A 22,559-nucleotide genomic window follows, 5' to 3' on the forward strand; every position below is an offset into this window, starting at 1 on the left:
TATTGTTGACGTTGCCTACATAAAATTTGCTATGCTATAGTTTAAATGAAAATACAAGCAAAGTTATAAGAAAGAACCTTGAGAAAAACTGCAATAACTGGGTGAAATAAATGCGCAAATCCTTAAACTGACTGTGTAGAAGATGCTTTTGTCTTTCATTTTAGTTTTCAGTCTTCTTGAGTTCATGCCTTCTATCAATTATAGTGAAACTAAAATAAAGTGAAACTGTGTTAGTAGTTTTTTTTTTCCTGCATTTGTTCATTTGCATTGTGAGTTCAATAATCATATAATTCAACAGAAGATTGATTTCATAGGTGGAAAAGTAAGATTTTGGACTGGTCTAGCTATAGTCAAGAGCCAAACATAGCTAAAAGGTTCTTTGAGCAAAATATATTTTCCCACTTATGATAGATTTAGAAAGGTTTGGCAAAGCAGAAAAGACAAATACTAAGTCAAAAAGTGGGATGCTTAAAGGCTCCTACCATAGAAGACTAAATATTGAAGTTGAGGCAATTGTATTTTGGCCCACTTTTTTCTTTTTTTAGTTATTTGATAAAATTGTGGAATACTAATCTCAAATTATATGTGGAAAACAATTAGAAGTGATTTATCATTTTTTACTCCATGAAAAAAATTCAATTTTAACAAGTGCGGATACCTGTGTGCCACTTATCAAAATACACAGTCCTTCATAGTTTCTGAAACTTTAAGGACTCTGAAACCAAATCACATTTGTGTCTGACTTCACAAATGTGAATGTAGAAAAACACATGTACCCATGGTTCGTGCTGCTTCCATCTCATCCTTAAAAAGCTCCTCAGTTCCAAACTTGAGGATGTCGTCCAGTTCTTGCTTGGACATGGAACCAGTTTTGGAGCCCAGGCCGGGCCTCACCACCAGGTGAGTCAACATCATTTTTCTCTTTGCCACCTGAGTGATTCTCTCCTCCACAGATCCCCGAGTCACAAAACGATAGATCATCACCTTCTTGTTTTGGCCAATTCGGTGGGCTCTGCTAAAAGCCTAGAGTAATTAAAAGGATTGATTAAAACTGAAGAACACAGTGATCCACTAAATGCATGCAAGAACGTGCAGGTTGTGAGATAGCCATACTTGGATGTCATTGTGTGGATTCCAGTCAGAGTCGTAGATGATGACGGTGTCTGCACTAGCCAAATTGATGCCGAGACCTCCGGCTCGCGTTGAAAGCAAAAAGCAGAATTGCTGTGCCCCTGGAGCTGTTACGCAAAACAAAGTAGAGAGCACCTTCATTTTCAGGAGAGTGTAACAAAGTGGCACATAGCTGAGGAAAATGCTTGACTAGAGAAAAAACTCACCATTGAAACGATCAATTGCTTCCTGCCGTAAGCCTCCAGTAATCCCCCCATCAATACGTTCATATTTATAGCCTTCAAACTCCAGGAAATCCTCAAGCAGATCCAACATCTTTGTCATCTGTGGATAAGATCAACTTAAATCAAGTAAAACCGTATTCTGAAAATTTTTTATCTGGTTTGTCAAGCGGATTTGTAAAACTACTGCCGAAAGGTAGCCAGCCACTGAATGTCATGGTCTCCTGCCAAATCACAGTATTTACTTGGCTGTTACCTGAGAGAAAATAAGAACCCTGTGTCCTTCATCTTTGAGTTTCTTCAGCATTTTTTGAAGCAGGGTTAGTTTTCCTGAAGACTTCACCAGCAGGTTGCCATCATAAGAACCGTTAGGCAAAACAGGAGCCTCCTACAATAGACAGAAAAACCCAGCATCAGTCAGTAATACAGAGTTTTATGAATATAATCTGTATTAAAACCAATTTGTAAATACAACTGATAATGCATTTTTAAATGGAAAGTTGATTACAGTTTATGTAATCAACTGTTACATAAACAGTTGATTATGTAAAATCAACTTTTCTGAGCTGTATATCATATTATGTTATTACTCTGTCCAACTCTCCTAAGGACGGCTGTAAACGGTACAATGAGATTTATTGCTATGATGACGTGCTGAAGGCAGAGTGGCCAAAAGAGAAGGAGCTTCTTAAAGAGACAGAAGTCCAATTTCAAGGCGTCAAATTATAAAGTTGGGTTTCTTTTAAGTCATGTTTGATATACATAGAGAATTTTTATAACAACTAAAAGTAACATTGTTACTTGATTGTGCTATAAAATTGTACTATGTGCCTGAAAATGACAAGAAACTGTCAGTTTAAACAAGTTTTGGCTAGAAAAAATTCTATTTGAAGGTTAGGTGGCTTACCACAGCAGCAACAGGGAACAGGTAGGGGTGGTTACAGCACTTCTTCAGGTCCATCATAATGTTGAGCAGGGACACCTGGTTTCCTCCCCCTTTGGAGTTCAGAGCCTCAAAATTTCGTGTCAAAATAAACTTGTAATATTTCCTGCAAGGTGTCAGATATTGATTAGATTTGAAAATTAGCAAAACAAAATAAAGGTGATTTACTTCTGGCTGCTTAATGCTGCTTTTAGATGAAAATGTCCACCATGGTGTATAATAAAGTTTTGTCTTATCTCTTATCTAATATCATTTCCTTCAAATGTTTATATTATTTAGACGGAACTGAAATCTGGTAGGCTTCATCATAAAATCCGTTGTCCAAAATGCTTACTTCTGCATGGGGCTGAGCTCCACTCTGACAATGAGCTCTGTCTTCGCCGGCATGTTCTTGAAGACGTCAGCTTTCAGCCGCCTGAGCATGTGAGGTCCAAGGAGGTCATGGAGCTTCTTGATCTGGTCCTCTTTAGAGATATCTGCAAACTCCTCAAGGAAGCCTTCCAGGTTGCTGAAGAGATCAGAGGTCACATGAATGTACAAGAGTTCAAATAGTAATTAAAATATATACATATTTTTCAACACCCTATCCAGTGACACTGGAGATCGACACCAGGCTTCCATCCAATCCAGCACGCATAAACCAGATCAGATAATGGATAGGTGAATGAATGAATGAATGAATATTTCAACAACCCTACATTTGATCAACATAAGATCCGTCTTTTTGTCTCATCCCAGTTTCATTGAAGCGATGACACAAGTGTACAGTCAATGAATTGTTGTGCGATTGCATCAGATTTGCTTGCATAAACACAACATCTAGCTAGAAAAACAATATAATGTAATGTTGTTGATTATATGAGGCAACACAGTATGATGATATTCTACCTGTGTGTTGAAATATTTGACTCATGAATGGTTTTAACAATTGACATGCAGTCTGTGTGGAAGCCAAAATCAAAGTCATGATTTTCCATAAATGCTACACAGATGTCATGTCTTTGCATTCAAACTGGCTTAAAGATGGTTAAGCAGATAATGGTTGGAAGAGACAAGTCTTACTTGAAGCGGTCTGGGGTGAGGAAGTTAAGTAGATGGAAAAGCTCCTCCAGGTTGTTCTGCAGAGGAGTACCAGTGAGCAGCAGCTTGTAGTAGATCTTATACCCATTAAGAATCCTGAAAAACTGAGCAAGACGCATGAAGTGAGATGGTTAATCTCAATTGCCCTTTCACATAATCTCTGTCTAAAGTATTTTCTCTTGTTAAGTCATGATTAATTGATGAATTTCTGCTGTTTTTGCTTCCAGTACAAAGAACGGAAGGTACCTAAACATCTAGCTTCCTTACCTTTGATTGGTTGTTCTTCAGTCTGTGAGCCTCATCTACAACTAGGCAGGCCCAGGTGATGGAGCCAAGAATGGCTTGATCTATAGTGATCAGCTCGTAAGATGTCAGCAGCACATGAAATTTGATAGGAGAGTCTTTCTGCAAAAAGCAATGAAGAAAATCCCCAACTAGTTCAGACATTATGAAGCATTTATCATACACAATTTCACTTATTCCAACCCAATTCTGTCAGAGTGTGAGGTACAGCACCTTCATCCGGAAGACCTTGCGTCCAGATTTTACTGTGCTGTCTTCCAAGGTGAATTCATTCTCTCTGATAATTGCCCTGCTGTCTTTGTCTCCGGTGTAAGTCACCACGTAGAAATCTGGAGCCCACATCTCAAATTCTCTCTCCCAATTGATGATAGTAGACAGAGGTGCACTCACCAAGAAAGGCCCCTTGGAATGGCCCTGACAGATAGAAAAAAGACATGAGTAAGCCACTCTTGCAGTGCTCCAGAGAAAAAAGGAAACCAGGTTTTATCATTTCTTTTTCTCACTGTCCAAATTGATTAGATCCAAGCACATATTACCATTTATATTACGAGGACCGGTATCACTACTCATGCCTATTTCGTTTCGATTGGAATATGAGCTTGATAAAAAGAGACAATCTTACCTCCTTATACAGTGAGTAGAGAAAGACTATTGTCTGAACCGTTTTTCCGAGGCCCATTTCATCTGCCAGGATGGTATCTGTTCCCTGAGCCCAGGAAAATCTTAACCAATTCAGACCTTCCAGCTGGTATGGGTGCAGCGTTCCCCCTGTGGCATTAATATACCAGGGCTGGTGCTCAAATTTGATGGTTGGCTGGTGGTGTGAAAATATAATTGTGACTTGTGGAACTGACATATGCTAACAAAACTGGCATCCTTGGTATAATGTCTAGCAAAAGTATTTTTAAACTTCTTCCTTAAACTTTTTCAAGTTTTGTCATGTTACAAGCATCAACTTCAATGTATATTAGTGGTATTTGTTTTTTGACTAGATCACACAAAAAAGCACAAAACTGTATATGAAGGTAAAAGGTAGCTTACAATTTTTTGTTCAAATACCATACTATATAAAATTAATTGCCACTCAGCTCCATTTAAATGGCTACCTTAACCTAAAGTTCAGCTCAACTAATTGCCTTCAGAAGTCACTGAATTATTCAATAGAGACCAGTTTTATGCATATACCTGTAATCATGAAAGCCAAAGAGGTTTACTAAAGAATATTAGAAGAAATAAACTGCATTATGAAGACAAAGAGAAAGACCAGACAGGTCAATGATAAAGTAGTGGAGATGTTTAAAGCAGGATTAAGTAATAATACAACATTTCAAGCTTTGGAGATCTCATAAAATACTGTTTAAATGGAACTGAATATGAAATAACTATAAACCAACCATAACATGACTCCCATATAAACCGACAGGCTGGCCAAGGACAGCATTTATTTAGAGAAGAGGTCAAGAGAGCAATTTTATCTGTAGAGGAGCTGTGAAGATCCAGAGGCTGTAGACGGAGAATCTGTCAATGGAGCAGATAATAGTTGTGCACTATAGCATAAGGAAGCCTTTTAGAAAGCTTGCCATAAGACAAGCAAGAGACTCAGCCAACACATGGAAGAAAGTGCTCTGATCAGAGAAGACCAAAATAAATATCTTTGACCGACATTCAAAACGCCTTATATCACAGAAGACTAACACTTCCCATTACCCTGAACAATCTTTCCAACTGTGACACATGGTAGAGGCAGAACTATATCATGGAGATGCTTTTCTGTAGAACGAATAACTAAAGGAGGTTGATATAGTTTCTGATGCAACTGGAGCAAAAGATTTTTCAGCAAACAGTAGAGCTGAATACATATAAACTGTGTGCATTTTTGCTTCCATTAAACAAGTATGGGCTGCTTTGTGTTGGTGTATCCCATAAATTGGCATGGGTGTAACATGACAAAATGTGAACAAGTTACAAAATACTTTTGCAAAGCACTTTATATGTATTACTTACATCTATGATGGGGGCATCAGGAGGGACTTCCCTTTTTGGATAGTTCTCTTTTAGTTTCTTCCCTTTTCTTACCACAAGAGGGCGTTGGTCCTCTCCTAAAATTTGCTCTCTGTAAAATAAATACAGCAACAATCTCCTGAGCAAAATGCCCTAAATGGGACAACACAAGTTAAGTCGTGATTCGCTAATAAGGAGCAAAAGACTTAAAGATATAAATATCTGTGTGAGCAGCAACTGTCTTTGCCATTTCTGACATTTTTCTAACTAGGAAAATTACTACAAAACATGGGTAACTCACCTGTGGTCCCAGTAAAAAGCTTTGTGGATCTCATACTCTGGGACGTCAAAATCATCTGCCTCCCAAGTGCATTGATCATAGGGTAAGTCTCTCCACTTGATTAGGTAATGCACATCACCATCTTTATCAAAACTAAAAAAGAGCGAGCATAGACAAAAATTTAAAGAGTCCAGAATTTTTTGGTAGAGTATCTCTCTTTTAAAGTATGTCTTGTCAATGTTAAATACAGTGGATTATTGGGAAACTGTAAAAATAACTTAAAATTATAAGCTATATTTTGTGTGTTTTAAAACAACAGGATGTTTATATTACGCATACAGAATGACTTCCGTATATTGATAGATAAGAAAAGCAAGTCAACCTTAATTGCAGTTCCTTTCAGTTCCAGGCCTGTGAGATGTGTGGCATTTTAGGAAAAATAGTGAAGTGAGAATGACTTTAGCTGTGAGCAGCCACCTGTGGTTGAGTATCCGGTGGATGATCATCCACTCTGGTTTAATGCCGTAGCGGTAAAAGCGCTCCTCCATTGCAGCGTACTGGGGGTCTTTGCTCTTCCTCTTCTCATTGTTCAGCTCCTCCTCTCCTGAGCCGTAATCGTATGGCGGGGGCTCGTCCATGTCGTTCTTCCGCTGGTAGTTCCGATACATGACTGTGTGGTACAGCTCTAACTGAAGAGCCACAAATGAAAAAAAATCTTAAAAATATTCCTGCTATAAAAGAATTTTTTTACTTAAAAAAATCCTAATATTACTCATCATCAGTTTTGGGAGTTTTCTAATTATTTAAAAAGAAAAGAAAAATGTTGTAAACCAAACAGTAGTTGCATTGTTTTGTGTTTTTAATCTTCAAACAATAAATATACACTTGTTAAAAGCCAAAGTGCTTAGACGTTTTTGTAAAGTACTCTCCTAACTCTTTTTGTGCATCCCACGTTTATCACAGAGGGCACATAGTTACTGATGCCAAATGTTGAGTTGAAACTGGCCTCACTCCTGGCATCTCACCTGCAGTTCGCTGACCCAGGAACAGTGCCAGTATGAAAGGCCAGCCCACTTTACAAAGAATTCCCTCTCTGGGCGCCCCTTGAGCGGGGGCTTGGTTAGTGGATCAAATGGCTTGCCATCAGGGCCTGCGGGTGGCTCAGCTGGCAGCGGCGGTTCTCCCCACATCCAGTGGAGGATCTTCTGCACTTTACCTTTGAGAGGAGGACACTGAGAGAAAACAGTTTAAATGAAATTCTCAAAAGAAATTCCAAAATGTACTGTTAAAGCCAGATATTTCCAGTTGCTGTATAAAAAAACACCACTTTTTTGCCCCTCATTTTCTGATATTAAATCATACTGAATGTTCTCTTTTTAGATTAGTTTTACCAAGATTACTATTGGACATTGAGTTGCTTTGCTGTAAGAGGCACTGGAGCACTTCATAAAATAGATAGCTAGAGGAAATAATATGATGTATTGTTTAAATAGAGCACAGGCATAAAGAGAGAGGGTAGAGAAGTACAGGATATTCTAGAAGATAGGAAGGGTCCGTTTCGGTAACCTCCTAAAGACATCTTCAAGAAGTTAAAGCTTGGGTTCAAGTTATTCTCCCAAATGAACGATTACTCCAAGCAAAGAGTTATAAAGTGGTTAAGGACAACAAAGTCAAGGTTTTGAAGTGGCGATCACAACGCCCTGATGTCACTACCATGGGACGTTTGTGTGCAGAGTTGAAAAGGTGCATGGAACCAATGCTATCTACACCCCTGATTTAGTTATTCAGATTCTAGCAGAACAAATAGATAAAAATCCTAAAAGTCTGACAGTTTATCCAGTTCAAAATGTAATTCAACCAAATACTAAATAAATGTAAAATAAAATATGATCATGTTCACTATGGCCAGTAGTTGATAGTGTATTTTATGATGTATTAGTGTCCACTTCAGTGGTCTGTGTGCATTTGTAACATAAAAATCCACAAGGAGCACAAGAAAATGACTTTTAGGTAACTGTCCACTGTAGTGACCACTATGCATGAAATGGTTAAAATATAACAACAAATGCAAATTCCAGAGTAGTGCATGCATTCAAAATCAAACAACAGAATAAGTTTACCCTAAATGTGCATTTGCAAAAGTTTAAGATAAATTGGCATAATTTTAAATGGCAAGTTTATTGTTATTTAATTTGCTCCAAGTGATAAGTTATGGTGTACATAATGTAAAGGAACTCACCATGCAGCGAGGACACAACCACTCCCCGTTTGGGATCTCAGGTAGAGGTGGATTGAGGCAATGGATGTGGTAGGATGATGGACAGGTGTCACAACAAAGAAGTTCCCCTCCATCCTTGCAAACTCTGCAGAACTCCATATGGTCATCCTCTTCCTCACCTGCTGGCTCCTCCTCCTCCTCTTCTTCGTCTTTGGCCTCCCATTGTATTCCCTCCTTCTCCTGACAATCACAAGTCAATAGCTTATTTAAGTATAACTTTAAAAAATTATGAAAGACACTTAGAGGACAATCTGTAGGAATTTATATATTAAGAGCACAGCGGAAAAGCAGTTTGAGCATTAAACCTTCTATGAAGAGTAGTTTTACTCCAAATTATTTCCATTTATTTAGTAAAAATCAAAAAGTAGAGCAGCAGCAGCCTCAGTTAAAAACCTACAGCCCCCTCCATGTTTTTCAGCATGCTTTGTAAAGATGTGTAAAACCAGTTTTCAGAATGCATAATTGCATGCATTACAAAGAAAAGGATCAGGCCCATAGCATCGAAGAAGCACACATTATGTCTTAATTGTGATATTCTAAAGTATGGAAAACAGATCAATAGTCCCATCACAATTATGAAATTCACAATGATGAAATTTTTAGTTATATTTTTGGCTTCATGAGTCAAAATTATGATTTGAATCTCATAAACATAACTAATGATTTCACAAATATGAGTTTTAGAGTGGAAATGATGACCTTTAATCTCATAATCCTGAACTACATTATAATTTTGACATTGTATCTCATAAGTATGACTTAGAATATGAAAATTCTGAGTGTCTGTAGGCAATGGAAAGGTGAAATCTAGTTTTTCAGAAGATGACACCACAAGTATTTTGCTATCCATGGCTTTTTAATGTTGATTCAGCCCTGTATTACTGCATAATATACCTATCAAATTGTTAAGCAGAACCTTGATTAATTATCATGCTCCTACTGAAATATTGTGTTAATTTGAAATAATGGCTCTACTTACACAGTGTGGGCAGCTCCATTTTCCCTCAGGTGCCTTTTCCAGCTCGGGGTCCAGACAGACAAGGTGGTAGGCTCTTGGACAAGTGTCACAGAGGATAATTTCTCCTCCCTGCTGGCAAACCTCACAGTAGTCCTGGTGGTCAGTCTCATAGCCATCGCCGTCCTCCTCTGCCAGATTTAAAGGAATAATTGAAACAATATGAGTGGGTCTAACATATAGAGAGTTATAGTGTCCTGATTCTCTACCAGCTATATATAGAATACCACAGGAAAAAAAATCATATAATCTTGAACACCTACAGTAAATGGACAAACTCCATATGTATAGGAGAATCAAAGAATGGATAAAAGCCTAATAAGTTTCCCCACAATAAATAAAGCTTTAAAAAAGTACATTTTAATTACCCCATTACAGAAAATCAAACAGTCTGGTTCGGAAGGGATTTCAGTCAAATTTTGGAGGGGAAAATAAACCACAGTGCTCTGAAAGAATAAACTGTAAACATACTTTTCCTTTTTCTCCGCCCACGTCGGGCCTTTTTCTTTGTGGCCCCAGAGGTATCAGAAAGCACAGAGGCACTGTGGATACTGATGTCATCAAAGTCTGACTCCTCCAGAAAGTCCTCCTCGCTCTGGAAAATCAAGCAGCCCCAAAATACACAAACTAAAGAGCTTGGAGCAACACAAAGTCTGCTCACTTTTATTCAAAGGAAAAATGTTGGGTTTAGAAGCTGGAAAGGTGAATACAAGGTAAAATAACACGTACAGAGGATGCTTTCTTCTTCTTCCCACTTTGACCAGTTTTTGATTTGGTCTTCTTCGGCTTCGGTTTCTTCTTCACTTCTTTTAAGGTCTTGCTTTTCTTTCTAACTCCTGGCCCTAAGGCAGACAAACATACAGTATGGTGCCATGAAAATGTAGCTGTCCCCTTATGCATTCATTCTGCTTTAGCTTCTTTTATTATACTTGAATGTCATTTTAATATCAACGATTACATAAGCCAATATAAAGTAGAATGATTTGAGTACCTCAATTATTATAAATCCTTAATGTAATTGTCTACCTTTAAGCTTATTTAAATTATGTTTTTATGTATTTTACTATTTAGCGCATTGAGTTCTGGCCAGATTATTTGTGTTGCACAACGCTCTCACTTCCGCCTATGAGTTGTTGATGACTGCTAAGAACTATTAGCATAACATAGTGAAAAATAAGGCAGAAATTGATATCCAATTTTAATACTGTTTTTATGGAAGCATTTAGCAGTATTTTATTTTACCAAAATTGTTATTTGACTGCTCCTGATTAATTATCAGAAAAATTGATAGATTACTCGGTTACTAAAATAATTCTTTACAACAACTCTAATATAAAATAGGGCTGTTGTAAAGTGTGACACATGATAAGTGTCACACTTCAGAAGGTCTTACCTTTTCCTTCTTTGGTTTTGGCTTTTTTTAATGTGCCCTGCTGAGAGCTCAGCTGGCTGATGCTGACAGATGTTGGCTGAGCTACAGTAACCGTTTCCACCGCAGCGGCCACCGCAGCGGCCACAGCGGTGGCAGATGCCCCTTTGAACGGGTTGTTGGCACTGAACTCACGCCACTTGGCTCCCAACACTGTCATCATCTTTGACATGGGAATCTTCGGATTCTTCTTGGCAATGAGGGGCCTGGGCGTAACAACAGGGAGAGGAGACCACAACAACAGCTTTATTATGTCACATTTCATTTCAGCTGGTGTAATTTCCTTCTCTCTCAGCACTGGAGGGTACTGGGTCCTGATTTACTGACACCCCATTGCCCTTTAAGTTATATTTTCTATTCCTTGGTTTGAGTTTGTCATGTGTTAGATTTGTCGGGCAACAGCTTGAGGTATGGCAGGCTGGCCTGTAAAAGATAGTGGGTCAGACCACTGAGTCCCAAAGCCTCCCGGCTGTCACAGGCATCCAACGAGCAGCTGACTACACACAGGGGGCACCACAGGAGCTCATGCTCCACTTTGTCAGAGCAGAGGCTTAGTCGAGCCAGACAGCCCCAGGTGAGACAGACTCTTTATAACAACAGCCGAGCTTTCCAGCTCAAACAAAAAGAGCAGTGTTAGCTTGTCACGCTGCACTCTGGTCTAACTGAGGAGTGTTGTGGAAGGCTCTAAGCTGGGAACTCTGTCAAACAACTGGAATTGAAAGAAAACAAAGCAGTTTAACAAAGACAAAAATAATACAAAGGAATGTAGATGCTTGCCTGAGGAACTGGCTGAAAGCCTTGTAATTGGTGATTGTTTTGTAGTCGTCCTCTGTGAACCCATACTGAACATCCTCAAGACCCCATTCTTGCATCAGCTGGCCGGAGGATTTGGGTTCCTAGTGGAGCAAAGACAAGAGGCACAATGCGTTTATTACTAAAAAACACAAAATAATTTTATTTGAAGACTTTACTTTCATGGAGATGATCAATGTGGTCTGATTTCAGTGCAATTAGTCTTCTGCTTTGAAAGACTCACTGTTAGATAATAGAATGGTTTGGAGAACCGTAGCTCCAATAAGATATTGTACTTTAAGTGTTTGAAATATATGATGTGCAGAATATTTGCAAATGGTTGGAAATGCAAAGGGATCTTAGAAGATGAAGAACAAATTGTAAGAAAAATATTTAGACAAAATGTAATGTCAATTTAGACAATAGTGAAATATTCCAGTAACTTAAATATGCAATAACAAAGATGAAAATACTTTTTAAAATCTTATGTAAAATGGAAAAATTGTCATTCCCTCCTAAAATAGCTAGAATTATACAAAGCTACATCATACTGGGTGCTTTTTGAAGGATGGAGTTTTGAGTGCTGTTGAAGTGAGAGTTAATTCATTCATAAAGAAGATTGCAGTAGGTTATGGGTATGGACAGGGATTTTAAGGAGGTCTCAAAATAATTTTAAGTCAACCTTTTTATTGTCTGTAAAATTGTCCAGAGCTCTAGAAACCCAAGAAAGTGTCCTAATCTTTCAGATAACTGTAGCTTAATTAAAAATGTACTTTTACTGTTACTTAAATCTGATGTGTCTCTTTGTTTGATTTGTCTCTCATGCAACACTAAACATGCAGTCACTTTTTTTACTGAGAAAATCAACTGAAGTCAGAAGAGGGAGTTCCCACAGAAGGCTCCACTTATTCTTAAGTATGCCATGTTCTGTCAGCCGTATTTGTACAAAATACCTTTAAGTTTGTCAACTAAAATGTATATCAAGGATAAACTATGAGGACTGAGAATATTATGGATTTATAGGCATGAAATAGAAAATGCAATCTACTTGTACAATAGACTTGTTACTGTGGACTTACTTTCATGTTACCATCATCATCGTCATCCTCATCGTCATCCTCATCTCTCTTCTTCTTCCTGGGCTTCCTTTCTTTTTTCTCCCTGGGTTTTTTCTTCTTTTTTTTGGTGGGGCCATATGCACTGCTTTCGCTCTCAGAGCCAATTTCTGGCCGTTCACGTTCCTCCTCTACCTCTGAAATCTCCTCGAGGTCACTGTCAAGTCTTGGCTGTATTCCTCCCTGGGGTATAATCAAAGACACAAAATATGCTTAAATACATACACTTCATAGGTTCATTACATCTAATTCTACAGATAACAACAATGTGAATGACCATGATTTTTCCAAAGCCATTCTTCCCCAAAGAAAAATGCATATTTATTATTTTGTTTTTATAATTACAATCAAGCTTTTTCTCTTTCCTTTTTAATCTTGCCTTAGTTGGATGTGAACTTGGTTATAATGTAATGCAGCTATCACAAGGTGGCAGAGACACATCAAATTATTTACAAATCACCGTGAAGACAAAAAGAAAAACAGTTGTACAATCAGACATGGGTAAGCTCAATAGCTGAGATGTACCAATAGATTTGGAGTGAACTTTGAACTCTTATCCCAATTCTTAATCACACGTGTGATATACATATATATATATATATATATATATATTCCAACAGATCCACATTTCTCTCGCCCCCAGTCACCCCCAAACTGGACCAATGGCTACAACAGATCCCAGGAACAACATCAGACATCTCAGTCCAGAAATGTGCGGTCCTTGGCACAGCCAAGATACTGCGCAGAACCCTCAAGCTCCCAGGCCTCTGGTAGAGGACCTGAGCTCAGAGGATAAGAACCACCCGCGGTGGGTGAGAAGGGAATTTTTTATATATATATTTGTGTGTGAGGGCGAGGTTGTGCGCGGGTGTGTGGGGGTGGGTGTGTGTCTGTGTAACAGAATTGCCTCTTTGATTATCAGACTCCAGTATACTTAGTGTGATATCTGAAAACAGTTATTTGCACCAAAAAAATAAATAAATAAATAAATAAATAAGCGGTTTTGTACATTGGTACACGCCCGTGATACAAACACAAAGACGCTCAATGTCCTGCTGAGGCATATTCCATCACAATATGTTTACAGATCCAGTGTCAGAATACAAGTCACAATCATTTCTGCATGATTATTGCTCGGTCAATCAAAAAAGGCACATGTCACTACAGAATGCAATAAATTTATTGGTTATGTATGGGTGCTACAGTCAAACTCAAATAATTAAGCTTAAATACAGTAAGACTGAACTCATTACTCTTAGCTTAGTCTAGACAGATCCCAGTCTATATTGTTTTAAGTTGTTATTCGTAATGACAAGCTTAGCTATAAATGCTTTGAGGAATGAACTCGTTATTTTAGAGAGAACATCCTCTCTTTACACCACCACCACTTCTGTACAGATTTATCACTTTATATGTAATGCCACAGTTGTTTTTTATTGTACTGATCCTTGAATGATGTTACTTGTTGAAGGTCACTTTGGAAGAATATTTTGTCTATCTTAAAAAGAAGAAGTCCAGCGTGCCATACATTTCATAATATAACAGCTCTACTGCATGTGAATCCACGTTAACAATTAAAACAGAGTTCATAAGTTCTGCTGCATGCATTTTGCATCATCTTAAAGAGCTGACTATTAATTGAAACCAGGAAACAGAACACCTTTTGCTATGCTGCTAATCAAAAACTCAGCTGAGCCCTGCCTGTTTAATTTGGGACATCTGGAAGGCTATATGGGCTTAACAGTTAACAGGTGTTGTTTGTGTGATCAAGAGAGTGGGAAATTCACTGGAGGTTCCTTATGCATGTGAAAAAGTGAATGCTGTTTCTCTCCTTGTTTGTGTCAAGCCTTATTAATTATTTTTATTTTATGGGCTGCAAATATGTCCAAAATTTACAATCAGTTTGTAGACGTGTCATTTTAATATTTCCTTTTCCAATATTTTGCAGGTTGCATGGAATGTATGGCTAAACAACATGCCTTACTGAACACGTGTGTCCACTAGAAGTGGAGTAAAACGAGTGCACAGAGGCTTTGTGCAGTTCGCTGCCTGTTGCTCTGCAGGCCTGCCTGGCTCCATGGAGAGACTTGCAGGCGTTTTGCTCTGTAGCGCAGTGGTAAGGCTCACGTTGCTGCAGCGCCCGCCAACCCTACCAGCAGCCTGGCTGTGTTGCCATGGTGACCGAATCTGAGCAGTGTCTGGCTCTCTCTCTTTCTTTCTAGATTTTGCCCCCCTCATCCCCCCACTACTTCTCTTCATCTTCTTCCCACTTTCTCTTCTTCACATCTTATAGTTCTCCTCCCTCACCCCATCCACTCCTTTAAATTCTCTCTCAGTCTATATCCTAACTTCTCCCTGGTTCTTTTTCCTCCCTTACTCTTCTTTTTTTCTATCACACAACTCATCCACCTCCCCCCCACCACCAAGCACACACAAACTCACAAACACACACTCCATCACAGTGGCAGCCAATGGAACGGCGCCATCCAATCAGACACGTTTGCATAACGAGCTTGTTATGCAGAGGCCTGTGGTTGCGAAGCCCGTGCTTCAGCACCCGTCTAGACAAATCTCATTTATGCATAAGAAGATGGAGAGAGAGAGAGAGAGAGCGAGTGAGAGAAGAAAGAGCAAATTGAAGATTGTGGATGGGGGATGGGGGTGGAGATGGAGGTGGAGGTGGAGGAGGAAAAAGCAAAGAAGCAGAACTGCTACTGTGAGCAGCCACAAGGACAAGCTGGAACTGGAACTGCAACAACCTGGTGGTGGCCCAGAGTTCAATGTTAAACACATATCATAGATGAAAAGATGATTCTCCGGCACAGCAGTAAAGTGGCTACCTCTACTTTCAAAGGGTGAGAAAATCAGATAAGTGCTGATAAGCTAATCAAATTAGTGGCTTTCCCTTAATGCTGCTGCCCTGGGGGAACTGGAGCGGATGCTGTGGTAAATATCAAATAAATGAAGATGTAGATTTTTTTTAACCAAATCTAGCTCAATAAGAATTTATTACAATGTCACTGCTGTGAGGGGTTTTTAGGGTTGTAAAACAATGGCCGCCTCTTTTCTTCCATGAAATCAGAGCAGCTCTTTGTTGACTCACAATCCAAGGGAAAAAAGTAAAACCAGAAACCCTAATTTCCTTGTATCTGTTTTTTTTCTTGCAGATGAGAAAAGGGGAAGCAAGTATACTGTGGCTCTCTCTTTTATTCCTCCCACTAGCAGCCCTAACCTCAGAGTGGAATATGCCACTGACAGTTTCTGACCCCAATTGACTTTTAGACCCTGTCTGACACCAACCTTTGGGGAGCGATTGGAGGAGAATTACAGTGGCAGCAACCGCTCAGAGAGATGACAGAAGACAAAGACAGAGAGAGAGAAAGATGGATACAAAGACAGAAAGAAGAAGAAACAAAGAAAGAAAGAAAGATATTTGTGAAAAAGAGGAGAATACCAGAGTGTGTTCCATGGTGGTTAGAACAGAGAGAGTCAGAGGGAGTCTCCCCTCCTCATTAGCCCAGTAAGACCCAGCGGAGCTCAGAGTTTGCCATAAAGAGCCAAAGGGCCGGGTGGCAGCATGGCCAGTCAAGCTCCTCGCAGCGCTGCTGGCAGCTCCAGCTCAACACTGGGGAACATCCTGGCCATGACACTGGTGCTGTGAATGCCACTGCCAATGTAGGGGCAGAAAACACTGAGATTACACTGAATTACTGTAATTACTGAGGTTTTGTGTTTAGAAAACCAAGGAGGCACAAGACAACTTGTTTAGATCCTGACTTATGTACAATGCATAATTTAGGCAGTTAATTATTACTCTTTGTAATGTCGAACATTTCACCAGTCTTTTGGGGGGTTTTGGCATGTTTATTGGTAAAGCCATGCACATTTTAGATGATGTGCTGTGAGAAAATGACAGCAGTTTTTCTAACTGAGTTAGCCAGGGTGAAAGACTGCTGCACAAAAACTCCTATGGAGTGTTCACAGTAGGTTGTTAGCTATCTACTTCTGGAGGACCTACAAAATAGAGGTACAGCTGGACACTGCTACTAGGGTGATGTTGCAAATATATTTTTAAGGTAAAGTTATATTTTTGAGCTACTAGAAACTAGCACTCACAGGAAAAGAAATAATGATGAATGAGTAAACAGGGGAATTATCAAGATGTAGATCTGGAACAAGAGGATAACACTACACCATGTTTGCTTTGACTCCTATTATTTCATATCTGATTAGTCTTTGTTACCGTTGCTGTCATAGTGACTGACAGAAGAGTAGCTTAATTGTATTTTGTCATCAGGCCTTGGCTTGATTTACATTGAGGTCTAAGAGTAGTGATAATACTTTTACATACACGAGCTGGGCATTTCTTTTCAAAACTTAAAGTGGTTGAAAACAATGTCTCCATCTATGCACACCAGTCAGCAAAAAACAACTTTAAGGTAGCATGTTGAGTTTAGGTCACATGATTAGCTGTAAGTTTGTAAATTAAATGATTGTGGCATTTGCCATCAGTTAAAGTGAAGAAGATAAAACCTTACCTTGCCATTACAAGATTAGAGTCTAGCCCACTGATCCACACCTTTCTTAACTACAGATACAATGTTTGAGCACTTTACTGAAGGAAAGAGCACTCCTAATTTGGACCACATGTGCTATTTGCCATCTGGTATAAGTCAAGTCAATTGGTTAAATTGCTAGTTTTCTCTAAACACCACACTATCTAAAGTTACAAAAATAACTGTTTTTTGGTACTTTCTCCAATATTCCTAAATGTGACACCACTGTTAGACTCAATGCTTGTCTTCTAAGACTGACTGTGAACAGGATTTGTGATGTAATTGTAGCAAATTTGTTTCTGGAGCATTCAATACTCCTGATGAGTTGTTGTTACATTCAGGAGAACGTGTGCACTGCTTTACCATGCTGCTTTAAACTTTGCTCTCCTGATCTAATTGTTGTTTCCTACTCCAACCTAAGTATCACGCATACAGAAAAACATAATATTATGATAAACACTATAGGAAATTGACATGAAAACCTCATCCTTCATCCTTATTCTGTAAATAGATAATGTCTCCAGATATTCTGTGTTATCTGTCTACATTTTAGACCAATGTTCTCTCTGTCTTATTATCATTAAGAAGGCTGCTGGATTATACAGCATCTTCATTGTTGAATAAGTTATTCTAAGGACAAGTTAATGCTGTTAAAATTTTATATAATTCCGAATAAGTCTTGATGTCAAATCACCTCTGTCAAAGCTCAACCGTGACTACAGTTGCTACATTGGCTGAAACTCTGTCCCTTTGACCCCAAAGCCCCAGCCTTAAGCACCAGCACCACAGGCACAAATCCACACTCTAAACTGGCACTTGGCGCCCACAGCTTACACTGGCAGTAACAGTGACTCTGCTGCCAACCTCCCCTAGGCCCGAAACAGTCCACTGCCTCTCATTTCGATTACAGAGGCAGTCCAGCAGCCAAACCAGAACTCTGATCCAATTGCAAAAGCATCAAAACTGTGATAGCGTGAGAATCAAAGAATGAGGCCGCACAGCTTGAGCCAGAATTCCTGGCAAACCTTTGTGTTTGAGGTGATGACAGACGGGGCTGTGTGTGAACAAGATCTTACCTCTTTTTTCCTCTTCTTAACTTTGGGTATTTTCCCCTCTTTTATCTTTTTGGGCTTTTTCTTCTTCTGCTTTTTGAGGGAGTCATCATCAGAGAAGAAGCTTGCAAGGGCCGTGAGGGGAACGGTGTTGCGCTCAGTTTCGTCATCTTCATCTGGACACAGAGAAAAATGTGTTCATGTTCATACTTAAGAAAATATGCCATATAAACTGAAATAGTTTTTAATAGTTATTTTTAATTTTCTTTTAAAAAAAAGACATGAAAGAGAGACTAAAAAGAAAAATATTTGTGGAAGCAAGGACTGAAAGAAATGAAATACAAACAACTTAAAGATTCATTGTGAGGTTTACATACATTTATCATAGGAATCAATGTTATATTAAAAATATCTGGATTATCATATTTCAGGGTGGAATATATGTTCAAGAAAAATGTGGTATTTTTGAAAACGAGAATTGGGTTCATAAGTTTGAATTTTTCATATATTATCTCTATTTAGCACAGGGCCTCATTTATAGGCTTAAATATCAACACAGACTCACATAATTGGTAAAATGTTTCTTAATAAGTTAAATATTTCTTGTGGTAAAAAAAACCCTCAAAATCTTAAGGTGATAATTTTCTGCTTGTCACCATCAAAGTCAGTGGCTATGTAAAATGTTTTTCACTGTGGACAGTAACACCTCTGTTGCAGCAAGTTCAAATTCATTGAGGCGACACGTTGTTAGTCCCTTAGCCTGGCCACTGCCTTCCTGCACAGTTCAGCTTGATTCTCATCTACCTTCACTGCTCCATTTGAGATTTCTACCATTAAACTTGATTTCTCCCATTGTGGTTCAACCGGGCCAGTCAGAAAACAAAAGGAGTTGTGAAAAATTACGTAAATTTTCTGTGCTGTTTTAGAATTGTAGTCTTCCCTGGTTATAGTTTGGCAATGGTAACGAAGGAAGTGAAGTGAAGCAAATCAGTTCATGTTGGCCACCCTTCCAAATATTAAGCAACTGACGTCAAAGCAAGACACTTAATTGCTGGCAAAGATGTTGGCCCTACTCCCCACGGGATTGTTACGGCACACACAATTTCTGAAAAACTTCATTGAGCTGGCACACAACAATCAGATCCAGTCAGTTAAAAGTTCAATAGAATTTATGCTTCCAGTTAGCAATTGTTTCTAAATAGCTGAGGGTCCAGACCCTCTGCATGGAGAAAAGCATAGAACAAGGGGTTGGTTTTTACCAGGCTGGTAGTTCCTGGGTTGTTCCTTTACATTCCAATTATCCTTTTTTCTCAGAGTGACAGATACAGCATGGCACGCTAACAGGACAGTGATCATAAACACATAAGAACTTGTTTTGGAACAGATAGGATAAAGCAGTCTAGCTTTAGAGTTCTGGAAGGCCCACCTTCCACAGTCCCACAATCCTTGATATGAACCTTGTCAAAATTTTAATTAAAAAAATTGATCTGTGAAAAGACACCAAGTCATTTCAAAGAACTTCTTCACTTTTGCCAAGAACTGATCAAATTTCCAGTTATAATTAAGCTAGAGGTTTAACTATGGTTTAGTGATATTGGTGTGGTAGAGGTGTAACTTGCTAAAGGAATTTTTAAAATGATTAATTTAGACACCTTATGGATTCATGAAATCCCAAGATTAATCTATTTCACCCACTTGGTGCTCTTAAAAACAGAAAAAAAGCTACATATTGATTGGAAAAACAAGGAAATGTTTATTGTTAGATTTAGCTCAATTTGTATTTGATGCCAGCAGCACATATAAAAAGCATTTGAAAGCTGAGAAGAATTTGTTGCAGTTCTCAATATTAATTGTTTTCTCATTCTAGCTTGATATTAACAAATATGACAGCCAACTTGTGTGATTTATCATCTTGTGCCACAGCCATTTCTGTGGTGGCAAGTTATAGCTACTTTGTATGCATCAGAAAAAATATAGAAACAGTCACATACAAATTTTCTGCAAAATCCCAAAGATACTGATGACAAAACTGTTTGAAATCAGTTTGAAAAGTGTCAGACTGCTGGATATCTGTCAAATTGTCTGAAGAAAATTTAGATGAGGACCTTAGATTGTTCTGACTGATGAAACTAATAAAATACCTGTCCCTAAGATTGAGTTACAAAGTCAATGTATTCTTTTCTTTTGAAACACCAACAGTTTTTAAAAACTGTGATGTTTGAAATAGGTGCACATTTCACAAACTGAAAACCTGTTTGGCTTTTTTTTTGTTTGTTTGTTTTGCCTTTTTTTTGGAGGGTTTCAAAGTTAAAGTTAGAAAAACTGTAAAAGAAAAAGAATACTTGTCCTGATGCCATTAATACAAGCTGTTTCACAAGTTCTCCTTTAAATCCACTCCATTCTGCAAGGTATTGATTACCCTCGCTCAGGACAAGATGTTCTAGGACAAAGTGCTACTGAGACTTAAATGACCAGCACCATTCATGACAATAAGTCATTTGTTTTGCAGCACCATGCACTGTGAGAAGTAACTGTGGATAACATATCTGCAAGTTGCCATTGACACATACATTGTGCATTGCCAAGCTATACATTTAAATTTTTAAACAAAAGAAAACAGAAGACTGCAAAATGCTAAAAGGTACTGGTACACTATTTCATAGCTAGATGATACCTAAAAAGATCAAATGTCTTTGAAAGTCACTAATCAAGTCAACCTGTGAGGAATTTAATCTCAAAACTGAGGATGTTTGGAACAACAAAAAAGTTTGACTGATCTAGTGATCTATTGACTGACTAACTGACTAATTGATTGATTGACAGAGTCACCATCAGAGTGTTCTGTCATTAAAAATAGAAAAATGTATAGTACAACATCAGATCTGGCATTGCATGGCAATCTGCCACACAGAAAGGTTTGGCAGGGAGGGTATTAATTGGAGAAAGCAGCTAAGAGGTCCCTGGTTAGTCTGAAGGAGCTAGCAGAGATCCACAGCTTATTTTAGGGAATCTGTTGAAAACATAACAATTAGTCATCTATAACCTCAGCCTGTCAATGGCCATGTAATCCTGGTTGGAAAAATTAGAAGTCTCATTTGTCAAAATGTTTGCCACAAGTCAGCAAAGGTACTCAGGACAACATCTCTAGACACACAGCCAGAGCTACAACAGAATAGTTTAGATCAAAACAAAATGTGTAATGGGCTTGACACACAGGCAGCGATGAATGACAGTGAAAGGAAAAAGTTTTCTGCCATTGGAGTGAACTCAACATAGAGACATGAGTGTGACAGCAACAAAAGGTGAATATTTCTTGTGTTGCCCCATGTGAGCACATCTATATGCACAAGCTCGAAATGTTACACGTACGAATTTCACTGGTTGCTTGGCTGGAGTAAGGCAAGTGACAGTCACCTTCCTCACGCAAATTCCATAGGTAAGGAGAGTGAGTGACATTGCCTTCTGTGTCGAGTCTTTAAGAATTGCAAAGTCACAGTTTTTATTTCAACTGAGAATTTGTAAAAAGACTTATAGACTTATAAAGCTTTGTTTGCAATGTCAGAAAGTGTGTAAAATTCTGAGTCAGGCTACAGTTAAATTCAACAACTTAATCTTCAAAAGTGATCCTAAGCCTGCTGGCAATTTGATAATTTGTTGTTTCAAATAAAATTGTAAATTGTATTTTTCCTTTGGTCAAATTGTGTTCAAATAAAGTAGATTTCTTAAAAGGTGTAACACATATAAATGCGTTTCAAAGAAAGAATCATGTTTGTTTTAAATAGGCGGAACATTGTTTCAACTCAGTAACGGTTTTCATTTCTGACATCTTCAATTTCAAAACCTGAATCTTTTAATGAGCTTGCTTTCTTTCAAGGTTTCAGTTATTCTATCTAGTGTTAAACCAAATAGCACTATATCATTTTTTCTATTATTATTATTATTATTATTATTATTATTATTATTTTTACATTGGAAAACACACTTCATTAAAATATGCAATTATTCTCTTTTGAAATAAACATGATGAATCAATATCAGACCAGCAGGGCATTTTGCACAATAAGTCTCATATTCACACATCATTGAGTGTGGATCAACTTTAATCATCAAAACACAAATAAATGGAGTGCTCGCCTGCCGGTAAATGGTAACTCCCAGGAGGACCACTGAGGTACACAGTGCATGTCTTCTGCTTGCTGGGACTAAAGCGACTGGCTGCGGGTTGTCAGCTGTACAGTCTAACAGCTGCTGTGAACAAACGTGCTGACTGCTGAGCGCAGCAGACTTCAGTGATGCCAGAGCGGGTTACAGAGTAAGTAAGGGAGACAGACATCCCCAAACAACACATCAGATTCACATGGGA

The 22,559-nt window shown here is 38.4% G+C and overlaps 1 protein-coding gene across 2 annotated transcripts in view; it reads right to left on the bottom strand.

Moving 5' to 3' along the window:
• The window catches only part of chd5 (chromodomain helicase DNA binding protein 5), a 53,004-nt gene that overhangs the window by 23,688 nt on the left and 6,757 nt on the right, over positions 1 to 22,559 (bottom strand). For both annotated transcript variants that reach the window (XM_032549338.1, XM_032549337.1), the window contains exons 2-23: positions 18,221 to 18,372; positions 12,553 to 12,771; positions 11,459 to 11,577; positions 10,646 to 10,887; positions 9,982 to 10,094; positions 9,724 to 9,847; positions 9,217 to 9,383; positions 8,199 to 8,417; positions 6,985 to 7,191; positions 6,437 to 6,648; positions 5,981 to 6,112; positions 5,683 to 5,791; positions 4,301 to 4,492; positions 3,892 to 4,092; positions 3,643 to 3,780; positions 3,358 to 3,479; positions 2,630 to 2,803; positions 2,260 to 2,401; positions 1,609 to 1,740; positions 1,338 to 1,455; positions 1,114 to 1,238; positions 777 to 1,023 (exon numbers count right to left, since the gene is read on the bottom strand). In XM_032549338.1, coding sequence (XP_032405229.1) covers positions 777 to 1,023; positions 1,114 to 1,238; positions 1,338 to 1,455; positions 1,609 to 1,740; positions 2,260 to 2,401; positions 2,630 to 2,803; positions 3,358 to 3,479; positions 3,643 to 3,780; positions 3,892 to 4,092; positions 4,301 to 4,492; positions 5,683 to 5,791; positions 5,981 to 6,112; positions 6,437 to 6,648; positions 6,985 to 7,191; positions 8,199 to 8,417; positions 9,217 to 9,383; positions 9,724 to 9,847; positions 9,982 to 10,094; positions 10,646 to 10,887; positions 11,459 to 11,577; positions 12,553 to 12,771; positions 18,221 to 18,372 — 3,606 coding nt within the window. The remainder of the gene's footprint in view (positions 1 to 776; positions 1,024 to 1,113; positions 1,239 to 1,337; positions 1,456 to 1,608; positions 1,741 to 2,259; positions 2,402 to 2,629; positions 2,804 to 3,357; positions 3,480 to 3,642; positions 3,781 to 3,891; positions 4,093 to 4,300; positions 4,493 to 5,682; positions 5,792 to 5,980; positions 6,113 to 6,436; positions 6,649 to 6,984; positions 7,192 to 8,198; positions 8,418 to 9,216; positions 9,384 to 9,723; positions 9,848 to 9,981; positions 10,095 to 10,645; positions 10,888 to 11,458; positions 11,578 to 12,552; positions 12,772 to 18,220; positions 18,373 to 22,559) is intronic.

The sequence above is a fragment of the Xiphophorus hellerii genome, chromosome 20 (assembly GCF_003331165.1).
Source record: "Xiphophorus hellerii strain 12219 chromosome 20, Xiphophorus_hellerii-4.1, whole genome shotgun sequence".
Lineage (NCBI taxonomy): Eukaryota > Metazoa > Chordata > Actinopteri > Cyprinodontiformes > Poeciliidae > Xiphophorus > Xiphophorus hellerii.